This window comes from Giraffa tippelskirchi, chromosome 3 (genome assembly GCF_054371585.1).
Source record: "Giraffa tippelskirchi isolate mGirTip1 chromosome 3, T2T-mGirTip1v1.2.pri, whole genome shotgun sequence".
NCBI lineage: Eukaryota > Metazoa > Chordata > Mammalia > Artiodactyla > Giraffidae > Giraffa > Giraffa tippelskirchi.
This window is the reverse complement of record NC_137277.1, coordinates 79,933,980-79,959,035: the sequence shown is the minus strand read 5'-3', so window position 1 is coordinate 79,959,035 and position 25,056 is coordinate 79,933,980. Positions and strand designations below refer to the sequence as shown.

At 40.5% G+C, this 25,056-nt stretch overlaps 1 protein-coding gene across 10 annotated transcripts in view; it reads right to left on the bottom strand.

The window, feature by feature from the left end:
• The window catches only part of SESTD1 (SEC14 and spectrin domain containing 1), a 133,072-nt gene extending 126,942 nt beyond the window's left edge, over positions 1 to 6,130 (bottom strand). For 2 of the 10 annotated variants that reach the window (XM_081579494.1, XM_081579489.1), the window contains exon 1: positions 5,486 to 5,748. Coding sequence is in view for 2 of the 10 variants with exons in the window: in XM_081579485.1 (XP_081435611.1) it covers positions 2,730 to 2,752 (23 nt within the window). In the remaining 8 variants the exon portion in view is untranslated. Of the gene's footprint in view, positions 1 to 2,729; positions 2,800 to 3,913; positions 3,974 to 4,622; positions 4,827 to 5,152; positions 5,320 to 5,485; positions 5,749 to 5,848 lie in introns of those variants that run through there. The other 8 variants (XM_081579493.1, XM_081579488.1, XM_081579485.1 and 5 more) reach the window with 7 other exon arrangements.
• Between the last annotated feature and the right edge of the window lie 18,926 nt (positions 6,131 to 25,056).

Here is a 25,056-nt window from a genome sequence, read left to right as displayed (position 1 = left end):
GGAAATTGTCTCTAGCACCACCATCTATTCTCCTTATTTGTATTAGGCTAAAACAATTTATAATAACCACAGTGACAAATTTACATTTGTATAGCATGCTACAGGTTAGTATTATACATTTTTTCATTCTTATTGGATCCAACCATTGAGATTTTTCACATATTAGATCACGTCTCATTTAATACTTTTAAGATTTCTGTGATATAGGGATTATCACCATTTTACAGATAAACAAGTTTTAAAAAGGTAAGTAACTTGCTTAGGTTATACAATTACTAACAGCAGGACTCTACCTTGGATCCTTCTAAAAGAAAAGCACACATACTCCTGTATGCAATGATTTATGTAATCTTTTGCTTTTGCTTTTGTCAATTTACTCATCAGAGCTGGGGGAAGGGATGTGTTGGGGGGAAGGACTTCTTTAACCAAAAACGGAACAGAAAATAAGGGCCAAAACCTGATAAAACAATAAAAACAGAAAAAAAATCACAGAAAGGTTGTCCTAGAGCTCTCTTCCCTCCCTGCAAGATTGTTAGGTGATTGTCAATAAATGTTTATAGGGCAGTTTCAAATATTCCAGAGCACAGAGGAAAAAAAAGTTTCCCAATTCATTCTCAGAGACTAGCTTAATCTTGACACCAAACGAGTCAAGAAAAGCAAACTAAATGTGAAACATAAATATTATGTTTATCTTTTGTGATCACATATGCAAATGTATTTAATAGGTTGAATGAAAAAACGTGTAGTATGATCTCTTTTGTATAAGACAAACCATTGAATATACATGTATGTACTAATATGGCTGGGTATGTAAATGTGTATTTGTACATACATATACACATAAATGCAAAGATGTTCATTTGGAAATATAAGCCCCAAACTGCTAACAAAGTGACCTGGGACAGGAGTAGTCTTAGGGATGAAGGAAGGGATGTGGACAAATAGTGAAGTGACACTTTTGTCTTTTACTCTATATATGCTTAGTTGCTCAGTCATGTCCGACTCTGTGATCGCATGGACTGACTATAGCCCGCCAGGCTCCTCTATCCATGAGGATTCTCCAGGCAAGATTTCTGGAGTGGGTTGTCATGCCCCCCTCCAGGGGATCTTCCCCATCCAGGAATTGAACCCAAGTCTCCCCCACTGCAGGTGGATTCTTTACCACCTGAGCCGCCAGGAAAGGCCTTTACTCTATACTCCTGTATATTATTTGAATTTTTTATAATTAACATGTATCATATTTGACAATTAAAATATACAAATGAAAAACAGGACTATAGCCATTTGATGCATCTCCTCTAGCTATCACAGTCAAAACTAATTATTTTATTCACTCACTGGGCATTCATTTATCTAACACACACTCAAGGTATAACCCTATGTGTGGGCACTGAGCATTTGTGCCAGCCTCCAGATACCTGGAGCCAATCTTTTTAAGCCCAGCATTGAACATTTACTTTCTTCCATCAGACAGTGCTGTTTTAAGTCAAGCTTTAATTATCATTTATTATTTTTCAGATCATACGTGAGGGATAAATTTTTAATCTAGAATTTGTACTGCCTTTATTCTAAGAATGACTTTTATTGGATTTTTTTTGGGGGGGCAAGTGGAAAAAATATATTTGTATTCATTCGTCCAACAAAGGTTAGAGTCCTTCTTACATGTCTGGGCACAATGGTAGACAATGGATATGCAAAGACAAATAAATAACATATGGCCTCCACCTACCCTCTAGGGAGACAAGAATTTCAGATTACTTTGAAATGTAACACATAAAAACTGAAATACACACCTTAGTAATCCTACACGTCAAAGTGAATCTGGCAAACTGCCCTGTTCAAAACTAAAAGTTAATTTCAGTGTAACCTAGAAATAACTTAATGTTTATGAAAACTGTGAAATTATTCAATTACTCTATGGTTAAAGGGTATAAATTAGTGGGAAAATAGAGAACATGGAAGCTCCAGGGGAACAGAAAGTGCAATGTCTCAGTGAACAAGTTCTAGGATTAGCACTACCACTAAGAAGCTGTTTTTAGGTTTCACCAAAGAAAATATGGAAATGATATCTACCTTATTAGGACAGAAGAAATCAAAAAATTTATTTGAAAAAGCATAACAAAATCTGGAGAACATGAGGCAGTGTGGACACAACACCCACTTTTTGTTGTTGTTTGGTTTCATTCATTTATTTATTTTACCCCTACTCTGTCGATGATTAACCAAGCAAAGCTGCAAACACAATTTAACTTCTGTATGCCTCATAAAGTGGAAAGAATGCAGGAAGCAGAGTCAGAAGATCTGAGTTTACATTCAGATCTTGACTCTTATTAACTCCATAAGGTTAAAAACTGAACAAATTATTTAACTTCTTTACACCTTAGTGTCCTAGCAGCAAAATAGGAGTAAACCTATTTAACTGGGTTATTTCAAAGACTAAATGAGAAAAATACATGTGAAAACATAAACTGAAAAATTATAAATCAAACATTTTTTCCAAAGAAAATATATAAACGGCCAATAAGAACTTAAAGATGCTCAACATCATTAGCCATTATAGAAATGCAAATGAAAACCATTTAAGATACCACCTCACACACACTGGAATAGCTATCATCCAAAAGACAACCTTAACAAGGCTGGAGAAAGTGTAACCCTCATACTTTAATGGTGGGAATGTAAAATGCAGTCACTACAGAAAATAATTTAGCAGTTCCTCAAATAGTTACCTTAGGACCAAGCAACTCCACATCTAAGTATATACTCAGGATCACTGAAAACATAAGCCCACACAAAAACCTGTAAATGAACAGTCACAGCAGCATTACTCATAATAGCCAAAAAGTGGAAACAACCTAAATTTCCATCAACTGATGAACAGATAAACAAAATGTGGCATATCCATACAGTGGAATATTATTCGGCCATGAAAAGGGGGTATCTTAATACATGCATAATATGCATCAACTCTGGAAACGCTACACTTAGTGAAAGACACAAAAGGCCACACAGTGTGTGATTTCATTTATAGGAAATGTCCTAAATCAGCAAATCCACGGAGACAGTAGACTGGTGCCTGCCAAGTGTTAATGAGGGAGAATGGGAGTGGCAGTTCATGCTATAAGGGTTTCCTTTTAAGATGTGGAAAATGCTCCTTGAATTAGTGATGAGGTTTGCAGTACCTTGTGAATAAACTAAAACCACTGAATTGTACATGTTAAAAGAGTGAATTCTACAGTATATGCTGCTGCTGCTAAGTCACTTCAGTTGTGTCTGACTTTGTGCGACCCCATAGATGGCAGCCCACCAGGCTCCCCCGTCCCTGGGATTCTCCAGGCAAGAACACTGGAGTGGGTTGCCATTTCCTTCTCCAGTGCATGAAAGTGAAAAGTGAAAGTGAAGTCGCTCAGTCGTGTCCGACTCTTAGCGACCCCATGGACTGTAGCCTACCAGGCTCCTCTGTCCATGGGATTTTCCAGGCCTACAGTACATGAGTTATATTTTAATAAAACTATTGTAGAAATTTAACTTTCTCCTACTTTTTAATAGTAAAGACATTACTTTTTTCAGGAGGTTATTCCTGTTGCTGGTAACAGCTATGAAAGCTCTTTGAAGTTAGATGTTACACAGATGAATGGTATTTTTAGCAAAGTGAAACTACTAATTATGTCAGAAAAACTTTCTACAGATCAGATTAATTTGGTATTAGTTTATTTCTTCAAAAGAAAAGTCCTTATTAGTATCATTTGTTTTTAGGGAGTAGAAACAGTGTCAAGGAATCTTTACAGAGTACATTTTAAAAAATAGGTCAAAACGTAGTATTTTGTTTTTAAATTAGTAGACATTTAGTTTTCAGATATACCCATCAATCAACTAAAACCCAAGTAGATGGAACTTCACAAGCTTAATCTACCTGTTTCCATGTTCTGCATTCTGCTGTCACATTTCTAGGTCCATCACCAGCTCCTTCCAACTATTATACACAGAGATCAAAATGCTTGGTAAATTCTTTAAATGCAGTCAATTCATTCCCTAATGCTGGGGAATTTACAGAGTGGGCCCAATTTTAAGGTTAAATTTAGTCTAGCTTGTTTGAATAAATATACAACAAAATTATTTCCTGGAATTTGGAATATAAAAACAATCTATAGAGCTGGGTAATGCTTTCTAAGTCCTTTGGGTATTTTTTCATGAATTTGGTCCCGGGGTAAAGACCGTCACTAACTTTCGGCCACACAAAGTATTATGTATAAAAGCTTCCTGGTTCTTGAACAAAGAAGTATTTTATTGCTCAAAGCAAAAGGAAGATATTTTCCTTCCATTTAGTATTGTTATACTAAAATAGCATACCAATGAAACCAGCTAGGTAACAGCACGACCCAAGGTATGTAAACAAAGATAAATTGTTCTTTATTTTGTATTCTGTTTTGGGGGTAAAAAAAAAAAAAGTTTCTCGCCACTAACAAAATAAGGTTCATCAAGCCAAAGTAAACCATACAGGTTAATATTTCCCAATATGGGGGTATTTTTGAGCGGTGATCTTAATTTGAGGGTTTGCCACCCTATGCAAGCATACCCGGTGGGTTTACTTGGCATAGACAAAACGTGAAGAGACGGAATACCTGTCAAACAGCTGTATCGAGTTACTCATTCAACAGCATTTCCAACTTCTCAGGTGATGTCTGTTTAAGAAAGATGTCAAAGCACCAAGAGGAGAACCACGGGGGAGTCGCAGCAGCTGCCATGTCCAAATGGTGCATCGAGGGGTGAAATGCCACAGAAACCCTCAAGAGCCTGCCAGACTGCGGTTCCTTTCCAATACAAGTCTACCTCACATATAAAAATAAATACACATCCAGATATCCCTGCCAACCCGCTCTCCCTTCCCTTTGTGACTCCTGCAAAGGCTGGAGGAATGTTACCCGCCAGCATACCCGGGGTGAGCCAAGCCCCCACGCCCCAAGGGAGCCGTCCAGAAGGCTCCTGCAGCCCGGGGGTCTCTGGCCGGCGTCCCCCACCCGCCGGCCGGGGCTGGTCACCGGCCACACAAAGGAGCTGGACGCGGGGACTCGCCCCAGAGCCGGCCGCCACATCTGGTCCCCGCACACCGGGCGGACCGGACCCGCCGGACAATAATGATTCACGCCCGTACCTGTTGCACGTTTCGGGTCCCTTTCACCCAGAAATGAACAAGGGAGCCCGGGAGGCGAGACGCGGGCCGCCCAGGCTCTGCGGGCCGCGGCCGCACCCGGCAGGCGGCGCGGAGGAAAGGGCTGCCCGCGGGACTCCCACCTCGGGCGCTTTGTCTGCGGTGGCGGCGGGGGCGGCGACGGAGCGGGGGCCCCCTCCCGCAGCCGCGCGACCCGCGCGGGGGAAGCAAGCTGGGCCAACCGCCGCCTCCACGCGCCCCCGCTCCCCGCCCGGCCCCGGGGCCTGCGCAGTCCTTCCGCCCCGGCAGCCCGGGCCGCGCGGCGGCCACACTCACCTGGCTGGCGCTGGGGCCGGCGGCTCCGGGGCGGTGGGAAGGACGCGGGGACGCGAGCGAGGCGCGGGCGGAGGAGGAGGGCGAGGCGGGAGGAAGGCGGGCTGGGGGCGGAGCGGGCCCGGGCGGCGGTGTCTCCGGTCACCCGTGGCAAATTGCGTCCCGGCCCCTCTGTGCGTCAAGCCAGGGGCTGCGGCGCGGGCGGCCTGCCGAGACCTCCCGGAGCCCTCGGCCCGACCCGAGTCCGCGTTGCCCAGCGCGCGCCCGAGTAGCGGCGGCGCGGCGACCCCGCCCGGCACGGGAAGGGGGCGGGGCTGGGCGAGGAGGGGGCCTCCGACGCCGCTAGGCCCACCCGGTGGTCCTTACCAGGCGCTGAGCTCCCGCCTCCCAAGCCCACAGCGCCCGTGGGGTGGTGGAAGGAGAACCGGGCCTAGAGTCGGGAAGCCTGGGCTTGAGGAAGGACACTCCCACGACCACTTGACGCCTTGCAAGTCATTTGTTGTCTCTGTCCTCATACGGAAATATGTATGTGGTGTCCAAGATTTTCAAAATTCTGACACTGTCTTCCTAGGTTTGTTGGGATTCCTTTAGTTCCAAGTACCCACTGCCAGGAGACGACTCTCCCACACAGAGGTGTGTGATGTAGCTGAAGGATAAGGCAGTTGGAGGGGAATGGGTTGTAGTGAGAACGGGCTGGATTCAGGGCATTTGTTTTTCTTTGGGGAGCTTTCCATTGAGCAGTCCAGAATTTATCCACAAATGGCCCTCTGATAATGGCTCCTTGCCCATCTTCACCACCCCTAGTTATTTTTCTCCAAATGCAATGACTTCAGAGTCCTTGTTCTTCCAGTTTTCTTGCGCAAATTGTTTTTATGTCATTTCCTGAATTCAATTCAAAAGAGTCATCAGCTAACACAAGCTCAGGGCAGCCATGTGGTCCCAATCTCAGGCCTTACTTATTACTCACTGTGCCACTCACTTCAGTATCACCTAATTCCACTGAAAAAAAAATTACCATTCCAACAACTAGACAACTAAATCACTCTACCAAAGTTCTCTGGTTGAAAGTCCCAAGGATTAATATTTCCTCTTACTTCTGTGACTGATAATCTGTCTCCATGACTTTTGCCTCTTTGCCACCCTTTAGGCCAAGCCTTGATAACTTTGTTTCTGCTTCTGTTCCTAATGACTGCTAGGAATGCTTCAAAAACACAGAACTTCCCTCTTAAAAGTCTTTCAACGGCTTTTCACCTGGATAATCAGGTTCAAGCAATCACCGTGATATCCAAGGTCATATATGATCCGATCCCCAGACCTTTTCAACTCCAGCTTTAATTCCCACCACATCTCACGTTCAAGCTCTGTTTCTGTGCCTTTGTATGCTTTCCTCCATCTGAAATTCATCCCTTATTTAACCAGGTGAACGTCTTCTGTCCTTCAAGATAATAAAGATAGTGCATCTTTTCCTCTTAGAATCGTCCCTGACATCCTGTCCTTTTTCCACAGCCACATCCTCACCCGACACACTTACACTGAATTACTCTTTCCTTTCTGCTTTCATGGAAATTTTGATCTATTCTCTACAATAATCCTTAGTGCTTTCTTCTTTCCTATTGCTTTGATTGGTGGTCTTTTCTTACTAGACTGGGAATTCCTTAAAAGGGTAGAGATTTTTGTCTAGTTCATTTTTGGCTCTTGGACATAGCGCAATACTCAGCACTAGGAAGGTTCTCTTTAAATATTTGTTCAAGTACTGATGTCACTATTCATTCCAATAAATACATGTTGAGCATCTACTCAAAAAGAGGGAAATACAGTGCATTCCACAGTCCCTGCCTTCCTTACTTAACCTTCCACAGTATTCTTTCCTTTACCATATGGCATTCTCTGTTTATCATTTTAAACCCTCTCCTACTACCACTTGCATTCTTTGCTTGTTTTAATAAAGCAGGATCATGCCAAACAATCTATTATAGTAACCCACCAAACATCCCTGCCCTTCCTCTTTCCATACCCACTAGTTCCACAACAGTGAGGACCCAGTTATTAGATAAAGGACAACTACTGCAACAGGAAACACATTAGACTATAAATGCTGGTGTTTGGGTGCTGTGTTTTCCAATGACAACAGATTGAACATAGCTCAATCACTTAAATCCTTTAGGCCTCACCTCTGGAGTTCTTTCAGCTCTATTCATTTTTAGTATTTTGTTAATAAGGTAAACATATCCTTCTTTATATATCTATAAACTGAAGGGACAGCCAGATCCTTGCAAAGCAGCTGTCCCGCATATGCTTGAACTCTGAGTGATAGGGAACCACTCCTATCTCACAATAGTGTTCATCCTTGAACAGCCCTGCTAGTCCCTACTTTGAACTGAAATGTGTCTCCCTGTAAACTTGGTAGGTAACAATGGTATTAGTAGAAAACCCCACTGGATTTAAACTCCAAAGTAGTGTGGTCAGGTCCTAGTTCTATAACTTCCATCTATATGACCTTGGACAAGCACAAAACAGCTCCAAGTATTAGTTTGCTTGACTTTAAAAGAGGAAAATAATAACATGTTAAATCATTAGCATTAATAGGAATACAATTGAATTAAAGCACTCAGTGAATGTAAATGTAGTACTTAGATATACTGAGTACAGAAGAGTCCAATTCCCCTTCCATACATAGCCTTTTACACTGCCTGAGTCAGCAAACAGGCTGTGTGCCTTCTCACACAGCATCTACACACACGCCCTATGCATCTCCTCCACACACTCACCTCTAAACATACCCTAGTGCCTCTTAAAATGTGGCATCTAGAACTGAGTCCAGCCTTCCAGGTATAAAGAGAAAAGAGAGAAATACAATTTTATGCGTTCTTATAATGATGTTTCAAAATTCAGCTTGATATCACATTTATATTTTTCTACCAACCTGTACTATTCATAAATATCATGTTCTTTTTTGCCAACTGAAAACAAAAACTCAAACCTTTTCTCGGACTTTTAACACATACATACCTATTTAAGCATACTCCTCCAAACTGAATTTGTGCAATTTGTTTTTGGAGACTGAGTCTGCACTTTTGCGTGTATTCATCTTAAATATCACTCTGGAAGTTATGTATGAGGATCCCCTGCCAAACAGAATAATGTGAAATAAGAATAACATTTGAAAGGCATTCAGGAATTGGGGGGGGGGGTGGTGCAGGGAGAATCCCCAAAGCACTTTAAGCAACTTGTTCCTAAATTCCTAATTTCTCCCCTACAACTTAATTATAAATTATATAACTTCTCCCCTAAAATTACATAACTTCTCACATTCATTTTGCTTCATTCATTATAAGCTAGTATTTTATGTGCATATGTTTCCCAAACATCATTCTCTGGAACTTCTGAAGAACGCACTGAGATAAGGTAGACCTACACTGAAGCTCAGCTGAGTCAGGTAATTTGCTGAACACTCACTGCACCAAAATAGGCTTCTTGAAGAAACTGCTCCACCCACACACAGGCCCTGCTGAAGGGGTGGCCCCAGGCAGTACTCTTTCCTGCCCTGTAATCCCTGAATCACTGTGGATTACCCTTGGGAGGGTACCTGACCTGTGAACAGTCAATGCACACTCATTCAAAATGACCTGGGAAAAAACTCAATCCAAAAAACCAGTCCAATCAGACAATCAACTGGGGAAGCTGGATCCAAAAAGAGGCAGAGAGGGTGGCCACATGTGAGAAGGGCACTGACACATTCTCCAGTGAACAGAAGATAACATCAGCCAATGACTAAGCAGAAAACATCCATTCGCACATCCATTCACTTATTTGCACAAGGAATACTTATCAAGAGTTTCCTATTTTAGGTGCTGGGAATACTGTTGGGAGAAAATACACAAAAATTCTGCACCGATCATGCATTTTGGTGGATAGGACAAGCAATAAAAAAATTAATGTACCAAACAGTATATTAGAAGGTGGTAAATGTTGTATAAACATTATGCAGGAGAGAGACCTAGAAAGTGGCAGAGGCTGGGGCGCAACTTTCTATCACAGGAATAGAGAAAGTCTCAGTAGAAGGTCACCTCGGAGCTAAGGCTTGAAGGAAGTGAGGCACTGAGCCCTTAGTAAAAAAGCTGGGGGAGTGAACAGGTAGTGTGCTAATCAGGAAGCAGACAACAAGTGCAGGGCAAAACTAGGCAAGCGGGAGAGCAGGGCATTCAAAATCTTGTTGTTCTGTCACTAAGTCATGTTTGACTCTTTGCGACCCCATGGACTGCAGCAGGCCAGGCTTCCCTGTCCTCAGAAACTCCCAGAGTTTGCTCAAACTCATGTCCACTGAGTCAGTGATGCCATCCAACCATCTCATCGTCTGTTGCCCCCTCCTCCTCCTGCTTTCAGTCTTTCTCAGCATCAGGGTCTTTTCCATTGAGTCTGCTGTTCATGTCAAGTGGTCAAAGTATTGGAGCTTCAGCACAGACCTTACAATGAATATTCAGGGTTGATTTCCTTTAGGATAGACTGCTGTCCAAGGGACTCTCAAGAGTCTTCTCCAGCACCACAATCAAAAGCATTAATTCTTTGTCAGTTAGCATTCTTTATGGTCCAACTCACGTACATGACTACTGGAAAAACCATAGCTTTGACTATATGGACCTTTGTGGGCAAAGTGATGTCTCTGCTTTTTAATGCACAGTCTAGGTTTGCCATAGCTTTCCTTCCAAGAAGCAAACGTCTTTTAATTTCATGGCTGCAGTCACCATCCACAGTGATTCTGGATCCCAAGAAAATACAATCTGTCACGGTTTCCACTTTTTCCCCATCTATTTGCCATGAAGTGATGGGACTGGATGCCATGATCTTAGTTTTTTGAGTGTTGAGTTTTAAGTAGCTTTTTCACTCTCCTCTTTCACCTTCATCAAGAGGCTCTTTAGTTCCTCTTCACTTTCTGCCATTACAGTGGTAACATCTGCATTCTGAGATTGTTGATATTTCTACTGGCTATCTTGATTCCAGCTTCCAGATTCCAGCTTCATCTAGCCTGGCATTTCACATGATATACTCTGCAGAGAAGTTAATAAACAGAGTGACAATATGCAGTCTTGGCGTACTCCTTTCCCAATTTTGAACCAGTCCATTGTTCCATGTCCAGTTCTAACTGTTCCTTCTTGACCTGCATACAGTGTTCTCGGGAGGCAGGTAACGTGATCTGGTATTCCCATCTCTAAGAATTTTCCACAGTTTGTTGTGATCCACACAGTTAAAGGCTTTAGTGTAGTCAATGAACCAGATGTTTTTCTGCAATTCCTTTGCTTTTTCTATGTTGGCAATTTGATCTCTGGTTCCTCTGCCATTTCTAAATCCAGCTTGTACATCTGGAAGTTCTTGGTTCACATTCTGTTGAAGCCTAACTTGAAGGATTTTGAACATTACTTTGCTAGCATGTGAGATCAGCACAACTGTATAGTAGTTTGAACCTTCTTTGGAAATGCCTTTCTTTGGGACTGGAATGAAAACTGACCTTTTTCCAGTCCTATGGCCAACACTGAGTTAGTAATTCTTCCTAAGGCCCACTTGACTTTACACTCCAGGATGTCTGGCTCTAGGTGAGTGATCACACCATTGTGGTTATCCAGTTCATTAAGACCTTTCTTGTACAGTTCCTCTGTATATTCTTGCTACCTCCTCTTAATATCTTCTGCTTTTATTAGGTCCTTTCCATTTCTGTCCTTTATTAGGCCCATCCTTACATGAAATGTTCCCTTGATATTGTCAGTTTTCTTAAAGAGCTCTCTAGTTTTTCCTGTTCTATTGTTTTCCTCTATTTCTTTGCACTGTTCAATTAGGAAAGCCTTCTTATCTCTCCTTGCTATTGTCTGGAATTCAATTGGATTCAATTGGATATAACTTTCCTTTTCTCCTTTGCTTCTCTTTCTTTCTCAGCTATTTCTAGCTGGGGTCTTTTTAAAAACAAAACATTTCCGGCACTTTCCCAGGTGTATTGGACCAGAGTCTTGGCAGAGGGGCCCTCTAAATCTGTATTTTTAAAACAGTCCTCAGGTGATTGGGATGTTCCAGCAGGATGAGAACTCTGGCTCTTAAAATCCACAAAATTCCTACTGATACACTGGGTTCTGAATCTCCTTCAAATTCTGTGTTCCAAAAACCTCAACTCCATCTGCACCCCTCTCCTCCTAAGAGGCTTTGTTGTTGAACCTTCCTGTTATTCCTAGGAAGGAAAGCTAGTATCATGGCTGAGATTTCAGTTTTTCTGATTAACATATGTATTCTTCACAAAGACAAGAACCAAACCCTAGCACCCTATTCCCTGAGGTCACATGTTTGAGTTTCCATATCTTGCAAGTAGAATTGCCTAACAAACCACAGTCACAAAGCTGTGAGATGGGGCCAAAGCTGCAGCACTGAGCTGGTATTCATTCTGAAACTCTTGCCTTTGGGAGTATTTAGCATTTCAAAATCAATATTTGAAAATTTATCAAGGTATTGTATTTTTAAATCGAAAGGAATATAGCATTTATTTTTAATAATGTACATTTAATACATTAGTGAATTTTTAGGAAAGATCTTTAATAATTTTCTTTAAAAATTACTATGAGTACTTATTTCATCAGTTTTTAACAGTTTAATTCCAAGCACAAGACTTCTGTCTTTTACTGAGGAAGTTAAAAAGATATGGTTTTTGAAAAATGTACTTTCATGTTTCTGAAATTATAAAAATAACACTTTAAAGAGTGGAGTTGTTTTTTGTTGTTTGTTTGTTTGTTTTGGTTTGTTGCTTTGTTTTGTTTTGTTTTGCCACCTATTAGTCCATCATCTAGGCCAATGTATTTCGAGTCCTTTAGACAACAGAACTTTTTCCAACGCCAGCATGGTTTGTATTCATTTGTATCAGGTAGGATTTTTTCCCCCAGTGACACTTTCATACAATGTTTTTAGTAAACAGGCCAAAGGAAAGAGTAAAAAGTAATGTTTGATTTTTTATGAAATCAGGTTTTTTATTTCTGATAGAACTGCTTCTTCTTCTAGTGAGATCTTAGGATTTTAAAGCTGGAAGACACCCCACCCCCACCCCCGCCCTATCTGTCCCAGCATCCTCATATTCCTGTGACCTGGACAAATTAAGCAACATACCTAATACTAGACTTAGTTAACGAAACATCTAGAGTCCAGGCCTCTGGACTACTAGCTGCTGTAAGCTAAAAGTGTATGAATATTTGCAGTACCATCTGTATGTGTGTAAATAGATGTGGTGCATAATTTAGGCATGATACAAGTTTATTTCTTGAATATCAATAGTGCTTTAAAAGTATTCTGAGTAATAGAAAATGAAATAAAATTTCAGACTAAGGAAAAGTCCCTAATTTTAGCAGTCAATTTACTGTCAATCCTAATTAATATAAACTTTGTAATAGAGATTAACAAAGGAGGTCAAGTTAAAGGAAAAATGTTTTAAATGCTTCTGGCAATATACAATATATTACATAATAGAGTACGGTAAACTGGCTATGAAATTTTTATAGTTCTGTCCAATAAATTTTCTTCCAATCAGTACCATTAAATGTCAGTACAGTATATGCTCCAATCGGTGTCAGAACTCTTTGGTTGCAAGTATCAGAGCCAATCTGAACTGGATTGGGGTGGAGGCATGATGGATTTTCTGGAATAATACTGCCATAGCTTAAGGGCACGGGCAGAAAAACAGCATTTCTGAGGACTTCTGAGCCAGAACCAGAAACCAAATCAAAGTCAACATCTTTCTCAGAGCCCCTTCTCCCAATCCAGTTTCTTTCTGGCCCGTCTTCAGTCTGTACAGCTTCAAACTAGTTTGTTTTAGGTTACAAGGAGAAGAGCTACTATTTGCACTGAGTGAGTATCCTTCATCTGATGGATCATTCATGTAGAATAATATCAGGGAGGCAAAAATTTGGAGTCATATGAATGGTCAAATGCTGAACAGTAGAACAACCTCCTAGAGGGTGGAGGACTGGGTATCATCACAGGCAGCTCCCATCATGGGAGGAAGTCTCCTTCAAAAAGAGATGAGGCATTACCAGTAAAAGGGGAGGATGGGGAACCAGGCTGACAAAAAGAATAGTCACTGCAGAATGTGTGCTTCTCTAAACCTCGCCTTTTTTGTGAAATATCTTATTACCCATCCAAATACTAAAATTATAATGTTAATTACTTCTAGTCTCATCACTGTATATTAAAAACACACATTCAAGTACCTTATTTTCTGGTTTGTTGATGCACCTTTAAAACCCTACCCTGCAATAATTCTTCAGTTTATTCATGATTCAGTTCAGTTCAGTTGCTCAGCCATGTCCGACTTTTTGCAACCCCATAGACTGCAGCACGCCAGGCTTCCCTGTCCATCACCAACTCCCAGAGCTTGCTCAAACTCATGTCCATCAAGTCAGTGATGCCATCCAACCATCTCATCCTCTGTTGTCCCCTTCTCCTCCTGCCTTCAATCTTTCCCAGCATCGGGTCTTTTTCAATGAATCAGTTCTTCGCATGGCCAAAGTATTAGCCAGGTGGCCAAAGTATTGGAGCTTTAGCATTAGTCTTTCCAATGAATATTCAGGACTGATTTCCTTTAGGATTGACTGATTTAGTCCAAGGGAGTCTCAAGAGTCTTCCACAAAACCACAGTTCAAAAGCATCAATTCTTCAGTGCTCAGCTTTCTTTATGGTCCAACTCTCACAACCATGCATGACTAGTGGAAAACCCATAGCTTTGACTAGATGAACCTTTGTTGGCAAAGTAATGTCTCTGCTTTTTAATATGCTGTCTAGGTTTGTCATAGCTTTCCTTCCAAGGAGCAAACGTCTTTTAATTTCATGGCTGCAGTCACCATCTGCAGTGATTTTGGAGCCCAAGAAAAGAAAGTCTGTTACTGTTTCCATTGTTTCCCCATCTATTTGCCATGAAGTGATGGGACCGGATGCCATGATCTTAGTTTTTTGAATGTTTAGGATTCATGATTATTCATGATTAGGATAGAAAAATACAATTTTGCTTGATCAGAATATTTTTACTTATTATGTGCATTATAAGGTCTAAAAAATTTACATCTAAAAATATCTTATTCCAAGCTGAAGAGGTAAAAGCACTTGATTGTCAAGTTTAATCTGCATAGTGAAAGAATCAGGTCTCATTTAGAAGGCATTATTATTTAAGTTATAGAAAATGTTCTTGAGTTTCTGTTACATAGTATTTCAGTATGGGGCTAGATCCTACTTATTAGTAAGACAGAAAAGAATTTTAAAAACAAGCTTGGTCCAAGTCATAAGGTTTACTTTTGTTTTCCAGTGTGGTCCAGTCATCAGCCTGACTACAAACGTCAACATTTACCTCAGCAATCAAGTAATGTGTTTTGCTCTGGACTCTCAAAATCTGAGGCCAGAGACCAGAGTGTTCCCTCCCAGCTTCAGTTCTTCCATGATTAGACAAGGCTCTCTTGCCTGTGTGTTTGCTTCTTGTGTATGTGCGTGTGTGTGTTTTAATTATGTGTTCTTGAACAAAATAGGGACAAACCACATTTAAAAATAATCTCCAGCCACTGTCCAGGATCCTTCCACTCTGTCACTGTCCAGTTGGTCTGGAGAGGTGGAGAAACTCGGCTGTGACTTTAGCAGCTGAATGGCAGCTCCGGAGAGGGCCCATTGCATAAGCTGGAGGAGGTACTAGCAATACTAGAGCAAAGGATTGATTTGCTTGTGGGATAAAGTGGAAAATGGAAAGAATTGCCTTTTGTATCAATCCAACTTTTCCTCTCCTTCTGAATAAAACATTATTATATAACAAAGGGCCTTTAAACAATTTCTTTTTTTTTTAATTGGCAAGTTGACAAATACAGATTGTGTCATCCTGGGTTACAGCCACTTCTTAGGGTGTGGAGTTACTTGATTCCCGCACTGTGGATCAGTGCTCAAAACATGTTACACAATCTAGGTTCATGCCTCATTAATATTATCTTAGATTTAGAAGAAAAGAATAAAAGGCATGTTTCCCTTTGGCAACTTGAAGAAAGGGAGCCACACAATTCTAGTTGACCATTTTATTCTGAAACCTTAACTTTTTATATAAAAATATGCAAATAAGCCAATAAATCTTATTACTGTTATTATCTTATCAGTATCTTATCACTGTTCTTAAGATGAAAACAATTACAGTTTACACTTTTTTCAATTAAAGTATGGCAGCAAATCTGGCACAAGAGCTGTTGCTGGTGCTCAGCTTACCCTTTTGAGAAACAACCCTAGGTATCTGATCTGTATTGAAATTATGCTTAGATGCTTCCATGGTCATTTTAATGTCATACGAGCAACTTTCAAGCATTTTAGGTGGAAAAAAGGTGGGCATGAACAGAAACATGGGAAAAGACATTCAATGACGTTTTTTCAAGCAACCAAATCTGTAGTGCCAACCCCAGGGAAGGACAGGGGAGCCTGGCTTGCTGTAGCCCATGGAGTCACAAAAAGGCAGACAAGACTTAACAATTGAACAACAGCAACAACCCTGCTTTAGACTCCTGGAGACAAGGTTGAAGACATTATAAGTTTGTGCTCAGTCTCATGGGGAGACAGGAACCCAACCAAACACTCAATGTAATGCAACACATGCTAGAGTTATCATTAAATTCTACACAAACGTTATACCGATCCAGGAAAGAGCCGCTGCCAAGGTGTCTAGTGAACGCTTCAGGAGGCTTTGACACCTGAACTAAGTCTAGAAGAAAGAATGGGCAGCGTCTAGGCTGGAAACAGAAGAAAAACCAGAAGAAACAACAAATTCAGTGGCTCACGCTCAATTGTGTCTGATTCTTTGCAAACCTAAAGGGTTGCAAAAGCTGACTGTAACCCCCAGCTCCTCTGTCCATCAGATTTCCCAGACAAGAATACTGGAGTGGGTTGCCATTTCCTTCTCCAGAGGATCTTCCGGACCCAGGGATCAAACCTGTGTCTCCTGCGTTGCCGGTGGGTTCTTTACCACTGAGCCACTGAGGAAGCCCCATATACAGTGGCTGCTGCTGCTGCTGCTAAGTCGCTTCAGTCGTGTCCGACTCTGTGCGACCCCATAGACGGCAGCCCATCAGGCTCCACCGTCCCTGGGATTCTCCAGGCAAGAATACTGGAGTGGATTGCCATTTCCTTCTCCAGTGCATGAAAGGGAAAAGTGAAAGTGAAGTCGCTCAGTCGTGTCCGACTGTTAGCGACCCCATGGACTGTAGCCTACCAGGCTCCTCCATCCATGGGATTTTCCAGGCAAGAGTACTGGAGTGGGGTGCCATTGCCTTCTCCGATATACAGTGGCTAAGAGGCACTAAAGAACATGTTACTTAAAGAATTTTGAGTATTCTTACTGTGGCTACATGAGCAGAGAGGGGGTCAATTAAGGGAAGATGGAAATGAGAAACAACTGTGGGCCAAGGGTGGAAAGTTCAACAACTGCACAGGCCAGGCAGGTAATGAAAATGATAGAAGCTGAGCAGGTCTAGGTGCAAATGTATGCAATGTGAGTGAATGGCTCACTGCAGAACGAAAAACCTCTAAAAATATGGCACCAAATTATACTTACCTCCCCAAATGTGACAGATTGCATCTTTCCCCATACCCTTGCCAAGAATGCATATTTATGGCAATATTTTTCATTCATTCGACAAATATTTATTGAGTGGCTCCTATTATGAGGGATGGTATTTAGAAACTGAGGATACTGCAGTGGATAAAGCAAAATTCTTATCCTCATTGAACTGATACTCTAATTGAAGGGCAGACAGACAAAATAAAGTAAAATGTGTAGTTGCTAGATGAATGCTATGGAGAAAAATAAAGGAAGGATGACAAGTAGAGAATGGGAGATATGTTGGATTTTAGATAGATAACCAGGAAGGTGTGTTACCAAGGAAGTAGCCATTAAAGAAAGACTGGGAAAGTAGAAAGAGGGCACTGCAGAAATCTGCGGGAAAAGCGTTTCAAGCAGCAGAAACAACAAACAAAGCACCTGCCAGGGCGGAGAGGGAAGGGAATAATGTGAGAGGGAAAGAGATTGTGCTGGGTCTTTTAGTGAATTAATTGAGGCTCTTCTCCTGAGCAAATTGAAAAAGCTTCAGAGTTTTGAGCAGAGGAATGATAGGTGGGGTTTGTACTTTTAAAGACTCATTCCGGCTGCTTGAGTGTAGAGTGTCTTGAAGGGAAGGGTATGAGCCCAGAGATCAGCTGAGAGATGAGAACTACTGGGTTGGTCAAAAAGTTCCTTTTGGGGGAAGAGGGAGGAGAAGAAAGGACAGATATAATGTATCAAGCTCAAACATTCCTTTACTGGGGAGTTTTTTTGTTGTAAGTTGTTAAAAAGTTGATGTTCCGGCTTCCCTGGTGGCCCAGTGGTTAAGAATCTACCTGCTAATGCCAGGGACATGGGTTCATCCCTGGTCTGGGAAGATCCCACATGCTGTGGGGGCAATTAAGCCTGTGTGCCACAACTACTGAAGCCTGCGCCTAGAGTCCACGCTCTGCACCAAGAGAATCATCGCAATGAGAAGCCTGCACACAGCAACCAAAAGTAGCCCCTGCTCACTGAAACTACAGAAATCCCACAGCAACAAAGATCCAGCACAGCCAAAAATAACTACAAATAAATAAATCTTAAAAAAAGAAAAAAAAGAGTTCCTTTGGATTTTTTGGTAATATCTGATGGAAAAACCCAAGCGAACTTTTTTGGCTGACCTGATACTCGGGACTGATGTGACTGTGGCTTGTTGCAGTGTAGGGAAAACAGGTGGTAAGTAGTGGTTAGATTTTGGTTATAAGATAAAAGCAGGGCACCAGGATTCCACAACAGATTAGATGTAGGGGTTTAGGAAGAAAAGAATCCAGCGATAACTCATGGGTTTGGGGCCTGAGCGATTAGAACAGTAATATCCTATATTTACTATGTGGAAATTGTAGGGAATTCCAGTTGAGCTATTTCAAATCCTGAAAGATGATGCTGTGAAAGTGCTGCATTCAATATGCCAGCAAATCTGGAAAACTCAGCAGTGGCCACAGGACTGGAAAAGATCAGTCTTCATTCCAATCCCAAAGAAAGGCAATGCCAAAGAATGCTCAAACTACCACACAATTGCACTCATCTCACATGCTAGTAAAGTAGTGCTCAAAATTCTCCAAGCCAGGCTTCAGCAATAAATGAACTGTGAACTTCCAGATGTTCAAGCTGGTTTTAGAAAAGGCAGAGGAACCAGAGATCAAATTGCCAACATCCGCCGGATCATCGAAAAAGCAAGAGAGTTCCAGAAAAACATCTATTTCTGCTTTATTGACTATGCCAAAGCCTTTGACTGTGTGGATCACAAGAAACTGTGGAACTTTCTGAAAGAGATGGGAATACCAGACCATCTGACCTGTCTCTTGAGAAACCTGTATGCAGGTCAGGAAGCAACAGTTAGAACTGGATATGGAACAACAGACTGGTTCCAAATAGGAAAAGGAGTACATCAAGGCTGTATATTGTCACCCTGCTTATTTAACTTATATGCAGAGTACATCATGAGAGATGCTGGGCTGGAAGAAGCACAAGCTGGAATCAAGATTGCCGGGAGAAATATAAATAACCTCAGATGTGCAGATGACACCACCTTTATGGCAGAAAGTGAAGAGGAATTAAAGAGCCTCTTGATGTGAGTGAAAGAGGAGAGTGAAAAAGTTGTCTTAAAACTCAACGTTCAGAAAACTAAGATCATGGCATCTGGTCCCATCACTTCATGGGAAATAGATGGGGAAACAGTGGAAACAGTGTCAGACTTTATTTTTTGGGGCTCCAAAATCACTGCTGATGGTGATTACAGCCATGAAATTTTTTGAAAGACGCTTACTCCTTGGAAGGAAAGTTATGACCAACCTAGATAGCATATTTAAAAGTAGAGACATTACTTTGCCAACAAAGGTCCATCTAGTCAAGGTTATGGTTTTTCCAGTGGTCATGTATGGATGTGAGAGTTGGACGGTGAAGAAAGCTGAACGCCGCAGAATTCATGCTTTTGAACTGTGGTATTGGAGAAGACTCTTGAGAGTCCCTTGGACTGCAAGAAGATCCAACCAGTCCATCCTAAAGGAGATAAATCCTGGGTGTTTATTGGAAGGACTGATGTTGAAGCTGAAACTCCAATACTTTGGCCACCTCATGCGAAGAGCTGACTCATTGGAAAAGACCCTAATGCTGGGAAGGATTGGGGGCAGGAGGAAAAGAGGACGACAGAGGATGAGATGGTTGGATGGCATCACCAACTCGAAGGACATGGGTTTGGGTAAACTCTGGGAGTTGGTGATGGACAGGGAGGCCTGGCGTGCTGCAATTCATGGGGTCGCAAAGAGTCGGACATAACTGAGCAACTGAACTGAACTGAACTGAACTGAATTGTAGGGAGGAGCAGTTTGGCTTGAGAGGGACTGAAAGGGAGGAGTGCTTAATAATTTGTTTTTGAAAATGTTAACTTTGAGATACATATCAGATAATAAGCATAAATTTAGAATAAAGCTGCTGGAAATATGAGTTAAGAGGTCTGGACTAGAAACTACATTTGGAATATGTTGGTATATCAGTGTAAAGGTAACGTCACAACCATGAGACTTGGTGAGATTAATGAGAACAAGTGTAGAGAAGAGATCTAAAGGTTCCACTGTCCATTCTGGAGCATCCAACATTTAGAGACTGGGAAGATGAGCCAGAATCAACAAAGGAAACTTAACCACCATGAGGCTGTAAAAAAAAAAATTATCAGGAGTGTGTATTATTATGGAAATCAAGTAAAGAAATATTTTTAAAAGAGGAGAATGATCAGCTCAGTCTAATAATACTAATAGGGTGAGTGTATTAGTCGGGGTTTTCAGAGAAAGAGAACCAATAGGTAGGATAGATGTATGTATTGTGTTTGCTTTTTAAAAATTGGCTTATACAATTACAGAGTTTGGGATGTCCAAAATTTGCAGAGGGAACTGGTAACTTAGACATCCAAGCAGCACTGATGCTGCAGTTCAAGTTCCAGGGCCTTCTGCTATGGAATCCCTCTTGTTGGGGGAAATGTCAGTCTTTTGTTCTGTTCAGGGGTTCAGCTGAATGGATGAAGCCCACCCACATTATGGAGGGCAATCTGCTTTACTCAAAGTCCACCAATTTAAATGTAAATCTTTTCCCAAAACACTTTCACCAAAACATCTAAATAAATGTCTGACCAAATATTTGGGTACTACGACCCAGCCAAGGCGACATATAAAATTGTCACAGCAACAAAGATGAGGCTGAGAAATGGCAGGTGTAATTAGCAACAGTCAGGCTATTGGCAACCCAAGGAAGAGCAGGTTTGATAGAATGATGGGAGAAAGCTTGATTGGAAGGAGTTTACAAGAAAACAGAAGGAGGAATGTCATGTACTTCTGGGTTCATTGGACATGGGGGAAAGAAAACACAGCAGTGTTAAGCCACCAAGGCAGACTGACCTGGTGCTGGTTGCCAGCACCCAGAGAAGCAACCTAGGGACAAGGCAGGGAACTAAAGGAGATCAGCTCTCTCCTGAAGCTGGAGACCTGAAAAGAAGCTCCAGTGGTCCCAGGTCAGTGGTACATGTGGTTTCACATAGAAGAGGATTTTTGGAGAAACACATCTTTTGTTTAAAACTTTGAGAATCCCACAAATCAGTATCAACTAAATCAATCGGTATAAGAACTATATAAGCAAACAAATGCATGAGAGAATCAGAAGCAGCAAACATCAGATCTAGTCTCCCAAAAGTTTCAAATATTCATGTTATCAAACAACCAAACAAAAAATTTACTATAAAATGTTGAAAAATTAAAAAATGATAAATAAGATGAGCAAGTAATAAGAAGCTTCACGTCTAAAGCCAGAAACATTTGGGGGGAAAAAAAACAGATAAAACTTTACGAAATAGAAATAGAACTCTACTAAATACTCTGTAATAAACTATGTGGGAAAAGAATCTAAAAAAAAGAGTGGGTACATGTATACATACAACTGATTCATTTTGCTCTACAGCAGAAACTAACACAACATTATAATTCAGCTATATTCCAATAAAAACTAAAAAAAATACAACCGTTAAAAAAATCTCAATTGATTAGTTAAAACACGTATTATGCACAGTGGAATAAAAATATTGGTAAATTTAAAGGACAGATCTGAAGAAATTTTACAGAAGATAAGCAGATGGAAAATATAAAAGGTTAATAGATATAGAAATAGTCATATGATATTGCTAGGAAGAAAGGAAGAGAAAGCTTGTTTGTTCCACATACTTAGCACCAAGTAGGCAAGAAAATACATGAAATCCGCAGGGTTCATAATCACTGACTCTGAACCTGACCGGTACCATCAAATGTTAGACTGATCTGATTAGTATTTCTTCCTTTGGGGGAGGCTGGGAAAAGGGTTGGGAAAATGACAGAGCCAACAAAAGTTCCTCATGCTAGTTACCAATAATAAATGTGATGCATAAACTATGGTGTCACTCACTATACTCGTATTTTAATATCAGACTAATCTTGCCATGTGACATCAGAATTTTCATTTGGGTGTAGTTTCTTCTTCTTTGCCTGCAAACATACTTAAGTTTCTATTTATTTACAAAAAAACAAATTCAAATAATTCTTTTAAGTTATTATCTTTCTTTCCCCTTCTATTCAATAATAAATTTCTTGGGGAAAAATGAAATCATCTAGACTTGAAATGATTATTTGTTCTCTATTCATTCACTACTTGCTGCCTCCCAGCTAATCAACTGAAACAGTTCTTTCAAAGTTAACAATGACTGCTTATCATATTCAACGAATTTTCTTCCTCTTTTCCCTCTATGTAGTATTTGATAACTCATTCCCTTCTTTTTTTAAAATCTACAAATAAAAAAAAAATTCTACAAATATTTATTAAAATTTTGCTAGTCTCTAAACTAGGTCCTGAAAATAAAAAGAGAATTCTCTGACGTAGAATGGTTTACAGCTTGCTTATCAAAGAAGACATGTGCACAACAAAATGAAATAAAGCACTAATGAGGGAGTGATCACTTCTCTCTGGTGGGGGTGGGGGAGGGGTTGGAGGCAGAAGGGGAATCAGGAAAGATTTTACACTTGAGTTTTTAAAAGACAGTGTGTGTTGATTAGGTGAATGTGTGCAGATTCAGGCATCATTCAAGGCAGAGTAAACACATGAGTAAACACATGAGCATTAAACATCCAAGTGAGTCAAGGCTACTGATAACAGGTCAGTTAGCGTGGGACAGAAGACACAAGTTGACCATTAAGGCCAGAATGAAAAGCAATACAAAATCACAAAAGCCTTTAAACTTTCCAAGGAGTCTGGACTGTTATCAGCATTCAACAAAGGGCTGAAGGGATTCTCCTCCTTCTTTTTTCTTCTTTTTACTATGTTTATAATTTAGAAATAACACCCTCGCAGGAAGAAGAAGGCTTAACTGGAAGGCTCTAAAACTGGAGGAAGGGGACATTGAGAACATTGATGCACTGATGAACATTGAGATGAACGTCTGTTTTGCCATCAGATATAATGTTGTAAAATAACATTAGCATTATATCATTCTGATTATTTCCTTGGTGGAAATTCCTGGAAGTAGAAATTGCAGTATCAAATTTGTTAACAATTACAAAGTCACTGGATACATATCGACAAACTGCTTTCCAAATAACTGTCTCAGCTGATGTTTCCATTAGCACTGAGAATTGCATTAAATTTAAGAAAAATTTTCTAAGTGTATAGTCAAACATTTCCTCTGTGTTTAATTTGCATTTCCGGAATTACAAGTTAATACATTTACTGGAAATTTGTATTTTCTTGTTTTGGGAATTAGCCATTCATGTTCTTTGATCATTTTTCTATTAGAATGTTGTTTTTTCTTAATTTATGTTAAGTATGCTGATTTTTCTAATATGTCATCCTTTTTTCATATATTAATATACAAAGTAGTATAGCTATTTTATAGCTAAATATATAGATCTTTTCCTTTTCAAACACTTTTCTTTCATTGTGACACTATTTTATCGTTTTCTATTTCTTAGTCCATTTTGCTATAGTGTCTAGCTGATACGTCTCCCTCCTTCAAACAGGTATTTGTCACGGCCTTTCGCTTTCTTATGTCAATGTCATTACACTCAGAGATCGAATCTATTTCAAATCTTTCACTGGTTTTAAATATTGACCCTCTTAATCTAAATTTTTTTTTCTGAGTAATGTACACAGTATCAAATTCAAAAGTACAAAGTAATTATAAGTGAAAAACAAATCTATTTTTCTCCTTGACCCATACTTATCCAATTTATCTCCTAGGAGGCAACCATGATTATAGTCTCTTGCAGAACCTTCTAAGAATACGCTGTGTGTGTTGTCACCATATGGACTATAGCCCACCAGGCTCCTCCCTCCATGGGATTCTCCAGGCAAGAATATTGGAGTGGGTTCCCATTTCCTCCTCCAGGGAATCTTCCTGACCCAGGGATCAAACCTGTGTCTCCTGCGTCTCCTGCATTGCAGGCAGATATTTTACTGCTGAGCCACCAGGGAAGCCTGCAATTATATACATTATATATATAATTTTCCCCCACATATTAGTATGCTGTGTACCCTGTTCTACGTATTACTTTTTGCACTTAATAGATTTTGGAGATCTTTTACCAGTACACATGAGACACATTGAATTTCATTAATTAAATATATATTTTTTAAACCAGTCTTCTAATGCTAAACATTTAGTCTGCTTCAAGTATACTACAATCTTTTATAAACAACATTTTGTACTTACAGAATAAGTACTTAGGACTAGAATTGCTAAGAGTATTGCTGATCGGTCGCTCAGTCGTGTCCAACTCTTCGGGACCCCACAGACTGCAGCATGACAGCCTTTTCTGGCTTTCACTGTCTTCCTGAGTTTGCTCAAATCCATGTCCATTGTATCAATGATGCCATCCAACCATCTCATCCTCTGTCACCCCCTCTCCTCCTGCCCTCAATCTTTCCCAGAATCAATGTCTTTCCCAATAAGTAACCCTTTCCCCATCAGGTGGCCAAAGTATTGGAGCTGAAGTTTTAGCATAAATCCTTTCAATGAATATTCAAGGATGATTTCCTTTAGGTCTGACTGATTTGATCTCCTTGCAGTCCAAGGGACTCTCAAGAGTCTTCTCCAGCACCACAATTCAAAAACATTGATTTTTCAGTGCTCAGCCTTCTTTATGGTCCAGCTCTCACACCTGTACATGACTATTAGAAAAACCAAAACTTTGAGTAGATAGACCTTTGTTGGCAAAGTAATGTCTCTGCTTTTTAATATGCTGTCTAGGTTTGTCATAGCTTTTCTTCCAAGGAGCAAACATCTTTTAATTTCATGGCTGCAGTCACCATCTGCAGTGATTTTGGAGCCCAAGAAAATAAAATCTGTCATTGTTTCCACTTTCCCCCCTTCTATTTGCCATGAAGTGATGGGACCAGATGCCATGATCTTAGTTTTTTGAGTGTGGAGTTTTAAATCAGCTTTTTTACTCTCCTC